This window comes from Jaculus jaculus, chromosome 7 (genome assembly GCF_020740685.1).
Source record: "Jaculus jaculus isolate mJacJac1 chromosome 7, mJacJac1.mat.Y.cur, whole genome shotgun sequence".
Classification (NCBI taxonomy): Eukaryota; Metazoa; Chordata; class Mammalia; order Rodentia; family Dipodidae; genus Jaculus; species Jaculus jaculus.
The window spans coordinates 1242128-1248127 of NC_059108.1; the positions used below are offsets into that span (position 1 = coordinate 1242128).

At 53.4% G+C, this 6000-nt stretch overlaps 1 protein-coding gene across 2 annotated transcripts in view; it reads left to right on the forward strand.

The window, feature by feature from the left end:
* Hpn (hepsin) overlaps positions 1 to 4787 on the forward strand; it is a 19033-nt gene extending 14246 nt beyond the window's left edge. For both annotated transcript variants that reach the window (XM_045154990.1, XM_004659910.2), the window contains 9 exons: positions 1188 to 1317; positions 1387 to 1509; positions 1620 to 1660; positions 1950 to 2115; positions 2203 to 2393; positions 3560 to 3655; positions 3831 to 3973; positions 4088 to 4252; positions 4449 to 4787. In XM_045154990.1, coding sequence (XP_045010925.1) covers positions 1188 to 1317; positions 1387 to 1509; positions 1620 to 1660; positions 1950 to 2115; positions 2203 to 2393; positions 3560 to 3655; positions 3831 to 3973; positions 4088 to 4252; positions 4449 to 4487 — 1094 coding nt within the window. In that variant the 3' untranslated portion in view covers positions 4488 to 4787. The remainder of the gene's footprint in view (positions 1 to 1187; positions 1318 to 1386; positions 1510 to 1619; positions 1661 to 1949; positions 2116 to 2202; positions 2394 to 3559; positions 3656 to 3830; positions 3974 to 4087; positions 4253 to 4448) is intronic.
* Positions 4788 to 6000: the final 1213 nt, after the last annotated feature.

A 6000-nucleotide genomic window follows, 5' to 3' on the forward strand; every position in this document is an offset into this window, starting at 1 on the left:
TCCCAAATTATGGTATGATGGGTATGTACCAGTATGCTCCTAGCTCGTGTGGGTTTCTAATCATATATAGATTGGGTTTTGTTTTGTTTTGTTTTGTTTTGTTTTGTTTTGTTTGAGACAGGGCCTCATTACATAAACCAGGCTGATCTTGAACTCTTAGCAATCCTCTTGCCTCGGCTTCCTGAGTACTAGAATTACAGGCACGTGCCACCATGTTCAGCTTAGGTGACTTTTTAGTATATTTTATTTATGAGAGGGAGAGAGAGAGAAAGAGATTGGGCATGCCAGGGCCTCCAACCACTGCAAATGAACTCCAGACACATGCACCCCCTTGGCATTTGACTTACGTGGGTCCTGGAGAATCGAACCGGGATCCTTTGGCTTTGCAGGCAAATGCCTTAACCACTAAGCAATCTCTCCAGACCTCAGGTGACTTTTTAATTACTGTCTGTCTCCCAAGACTTTGGCTTGGACGGTAGCAGAGCCTAGGGCTCATCTTGTAATCTTTGTGTCTCCAGCACCAGCCTGCACTAGGCATGGAGTGTGTGTCCAGTCAATGCTGCAATGCTGGATGAGTGAACGAGTGTGTGGTAGCCTCTCTTTGGAGCACATTAACAGTCAAGGCTCTTGATGGGTCCTGAAGGAAAAGACACACACACACACACACACACGAGTCTGTTGCCTCACTCAGCTTTCTGAGTATTGGGACCACACCATGCCTGTCTTCTCTTCTTTTTTTTCTTCCTTCTCCTTAACATATTTGAACATCCTAGTGACTAAGTCCTGGGTCTCCAGGCTCCTTCTGGGGTCTCACCAAACCTGGCTGCAGTGAGGGGCTTTAAAACTGTGGTCTAGAATCTCTGGGCTTGTCTCCCACTTTAGTTTATCTTCCTCTCCTGAGGGACAAGAGGACCCTGCTCAGATCTGCCCTCCATGCCACTCTCTTGGGAAGTCAGATGCAATTATTCCTTCATCCCCAATGTCCCAGTCAAGTTCCAGCAACTGGCTTAGGAGTCCCAGTGGAGAGAAACAAAACCAGCTGTGGTGTATTCTGGTGGTCCTTACAGATGCCACCACTGTGCCCATGGGCTTCACAACCATGGTGGGGCAGGTGGGGCTGGGTCAGGGCCAGGCATCTTGTTTGGATCCTGGTGTAGGACCCAGGTTGCCGGCTCTGTCCCTTGCAGTACAGCTCAGCCCAGTGGACGCACGGCTTGCGGTGTTTGACAAGACAGAAGGGACGTGGCGGCTGCTGTGCTCCTCTCGCTCCAATGCCAGGGTGGCGGGGCTCAGCTGCGAGGAGATGGGCTTCCTCAGGTACTGGGCACCCTTGTGGGGGAGGGTATTGGGAGGCAGCAAGAGCTCTCTGACCTCTGCCCTGCCCAGGGCACTAGCACACTCGGAGCTGGACACCCGGACGGCAGGTGCCAATGGCACATCGGGCTTCTTCTGCGTGGATGAGGGCCGGCTGCCCCACGCCCGCAGGCTGCTGGAGGTCATCTCAGTGTGGTGAGGGGGGCAGCACCAGTGGGTGGCAGCTGGACCCCTGGATATCCTGCCACTACCTTAATTGGTCCCTGTGGTTTCTTTCTCCCTGTCCCCTCCTGTGTCTCTCACAGTGACTGCCCCAGGGGTCGTTTCTTGGCCACCGTCTGCCAAGGTGAGACCAGGACCTCAGAACTCTCCCCTAGGTGCTGGGGGCCTGGGCCCAGGGACCGCAGGGTGGGGTCACATTCCATCAAGCTGCTCAAGATGGTGCCATGTCCTCTCAAACTGCTCAAGGTGGGGTGATGTCTCCCTTTCAAACTGCCTGGAGTGAGGCAGCTGTCCCCTGAGAGGCCCTGTGGCAGTGCTGTGTGCCCTCAGATCTCTGGGGCCAAACTCACGTCCTGGAGCCTGGGTCCTGCCCCGTTCTGTGCCCTCCCTGCCTTCCCCTCCCCCTCCCACAGACTGTGGCCGCAGGAAGCTGCCAGTAGACCGCATTGTGGGAGGCCAGGATGCCAGCCTGGGCAGGTGGCCGTGGCAGGTCAGCTTGCGCTACGACGGGGCCCACCTCTGTGGGGGGTCCCTGCTGTCTGGGGACTGGGTACTGACGGCTGCACACTGCTTCCCAGAGTGAGTGTTCCCCACAGCACCATGGGGGAGGCAGGGAGAGGCTGGGGGAGACCATGCCCAGGTACCTGTCCCTCCTGCCCCTGGCAGGCGGAACCGGGTCCTATCGCGATGGCGAGTGTTTGCTGGCGCCGTGGCTCAGGCCTCGCCTCATGGTGTGCAACTGGGGGTGCAGGCTGTGATCTACCATGGGGGTTACCTTCCTTTTCGAGACCCCAGCAGTGAGGAGAACAGTAATGACATAGCCCTGGTCCACCTCTCTACATCCCTACCCCTCACGGGTGAGTCTGGAGGCTGACCAAGGGGGAAAAGAGGGTGATGATGATAACGGGAGGCTCTTGAGGGAACTCAAACTGGGCATTAACCATAAAGTGTGGACAGCCATCTGGCAGATCCTGAAAAAACTCAAGTTACTATTTGACCTAACAGTTCTAGTCCTAGGTATAAACCCAGGGGAAGGGATATAGACAGACAGACAGACAGACAGACACATAGATACATACACACACACAGACACACACACACAAATAAATGTTTTTTATCTTTTATTTATTTATTTGAGACCGGGGGAGGGGGACAGAGGGAGAGAGAGAATGGGCATGCCAGGGCTTCTGCAAACGAACTCTAGATGCATGTGTAACGATGTGCATCTGTCTTAGGTGGGACCTGGAGAATTGAACCTGGGTCTTTAGGTTTCACAGGCAAGTGCCCTAACCACTAAGCAATCTCTCCAGTCCTGCAAATGTTTTAAACAGCATTATTCATAGTGACCAAAAGAAATAACCCAGCCAATATAGTGGCACACGTCTATAAGCCCAGCACTTGGGAGATGGAGGTAGGAGGCTCAGGAGCCTGGGGTGGGGCAGCAAAGTGGGCACGAGTAGGTGACTGGTAAAGGGTGGAGGTTAGTGGAATGGTGCTCGTTTGTGAATACACCAGACACCACTGACTTGAACACTTGAATGGGGAGAACCGTGAATGTGACTGGTAGGTCTATCTATGAAGTGAGGCTGTGGGCAAAAAAAGAAAGAAATTGAAATGCAAAGTTAAAACTTTATGGAGCTGGGTGTGGTGACACACACCTTTAACTCCAGCACTTGGGAGGCAGAGGTAGGAGGATCACTGTGAGTATGAGGCCACTCTGAGACTACATAGTAAATTCCAGGCCAGCCTGGGATAGAGCAAGACCCTACCTCAAAAAAGGGGTGGTGCGGCTGGAGAGATGGCTTAGTGTTTAAGGTGTTTGCCTGCAAAGGACTCTCCAGGACCCACATAAGCCAGATGCACAATGCATCTGGAGTTTGTTTGCAGTGCCTGAGGCCCTGGCATGCCCATTCTCTCTCTCTTTAAAAGAAAAAAAAAAGTGTCCTGGAGGCAGGGAAGCTGGCAGGTGTGTCCCAGATGGGACAGGCCAGCAGAGACTGGACCAATTTGGTTTCTGTCACAGAATACATCCAGCCGGTGTGTCTTCCCGCGGCTGGCCAGGCACTGGTGGATGGCAAGATCTGTACTGTGACCGGCTGGGGCAACACCCAGTACTATGGTAAGCCCTGTACCACGTCTGTGGCCACCAGGAGGGCGACAGCTGTGCCGAGGAAGGGAAGTTGGACTGGTTGAAGGGCTCTCAGCTGTGGAGTTCAGGGGCGCAGAACAGGCTGGAGTGGGTGCCATGAGGGAAAAGCTTACTGTCCGGCTCCAGCTAGCCTCCCCTCCCCCAGGCCATCAGGCTGCAGTTCTCCAAGAGGCCCGAGTCCCCATAATCAGCAGTGACATCTGCAATAGCCCTGACTTCTACGGGAATCAGATCAGACCTAAGATGTTTTGTGCTGGCTACCCTGAAGGTGGCATTGATGCCTGCCAGGTGAGAGTCCCTGGGGGGAGTATGTCACCTCAGAGATGGAGCCCAAAGGCAATGGGGATAGGGTCAGAGCCCCCACCCTCCAGCCATCTGAGCCTTCTCCCCTCTTCCCACCAGGGTGACAGCGGTGGCCCCTTTGTGTGTGAGGACAGTATCTCTGGGACCTCGCGCTGGCGGCTCTGTGGTATTGTAAGCTGGGGTACTGGCTGTGCCCTCGCCCAGAAGCCAGGTGTGTACACCAAAGTCAGTGACTTCCGTGAGTGGATCTTCCAGGCCATAAAGGTGAGTCCCACCCAAGGTGGGCCATTTGGGACTGATAGGGAAGGCAGAAACTTCAGGGGAGACCCACACTTGGGACTCCCAGAGAGCATCTTAGCGTACAAATGGATTCCCATGGGCTCCTGGAAAAGACACACTAGCTGGGGGTTGTCAAGAGAAGCTCCTCAGACCTCAGACGCCTGTAGTTGTCTTTCCCCAGACTCACTCCGAAGCCAGCGGCATGGTGACCCAGCTCTGACCTGAGACGTCTCCCTGCTGCACGCTTCCAGGGCCAGAGTTGGTCCTGTGGCTCCAGCCCCACATGGCAGGCACCACCCTGGGCCTCTTGGATGAAACGTTTTCTTCTTGGGCCAGTCCACAGGTCCAAGGACACCCCACCCAAGGTCCCCTTTTCCGCGGTGGCCGGCCCACTCAGTCTTGGGGCCACTTAGCCTCACCCTCCCACCTCCTATGTAAATATTATTCTGTGCTCTGGGGCTCCTGTCCAGATGCCCTGGTGACAGGATGCTCTTTAAATAATAAAGATGGTTTTGAGTAAGGCTGTTTCTGACTTTGCAAATGTCAGCAGCAGTGTGGACACTTTGAAGAGCAGGGAGAGTGTGGTCCCCGCTTCTGACTTTGAAAAAGATTCAAGCCATGCGTGGCAGCTCATGACTGTAATCCTAGCAGGTGGAAGGCTGAGGTAGGACGATTGTCTCAAGTTTGAGACTAGCCAGGGACACAAGTGAATTCCAGGCTGGCCTGGCCTGAACTGTCTCAAAAATATGTGTGTGTGTGTGTGTGTGTGTGTGTGTGCGTGCGTGCGTGTGTGTGTGTGTGTGTGTATGAATGTATATATAGGTGGGGGAGAGATTGAGAGAAAACTGGTTCATACTCACAGGACGCTACTATTCAATCCAGTTGCTGTTAAGCCTACTTTACTTTCTTTTTTTATGAGGGAGAGAGCATGCATGCAAGGGAGAGAGGAAATTGGCACGCCTGGGCCTCCAGCCACTGTAATCAGATTTGATGCATGTATCACCTTATGTGTCTGGCTTACGTGGGAACTGGGGAGTCGAACATGGGTCTTTAGTCTTGGTAGGTCAACGTCTTAACTGCTAAGCTATCTCTCCAGCCCTACTTCCACTCTCTTTTGCTGTCTTTTTCAAAGCAGGCTTCCCTATGACAGTAGCAGAAATGCACTTCCACCTCCACAGAAACCCCAGACTGGTGTGCCATGCATGAGGTCCACAGTTTCACACTTTCACAGTAACTCCAGAGAAACAGGCAGGAAGTCCCACCAAGGCCCAGCTCTCATTGAACAGGTCTATGGGTCATGTACTCTTGCCAGATGACCATGTACCTGATGCGCAGCCTGGAAGTGGGGCCAGGCCTTCAGGAACCACATAAGCTGAGTGTGCAAAGATGCTGTTTCCAGAAACTCTGGACGTCCATGCCCAGTGCAGAAAAGACATTCACTTTGAGCCAACACAGAACACAAGGCCTGTAGATAGAGACGAGGTGACATGCTTTACAAGGACAGCTTTAGACTCCTGCCCCTTCCCGCATCTGGACTGTGGGTTATACCCAGCTTTTGGGGGGGGGAAGGATGCTTTCCCTACCCCTATCTCTAGGGTATCTGAGAGCTTTGTGGTGGCTCACATGGCCACCAGGGGGCACTGCTACACTCAGAACTTTGAGGCGTTTCGTTTTAGTGGTGTTGAAAATCAGCTGCTATAGAGAAAAAATGCTTATCATATGCTGTTTTTCTA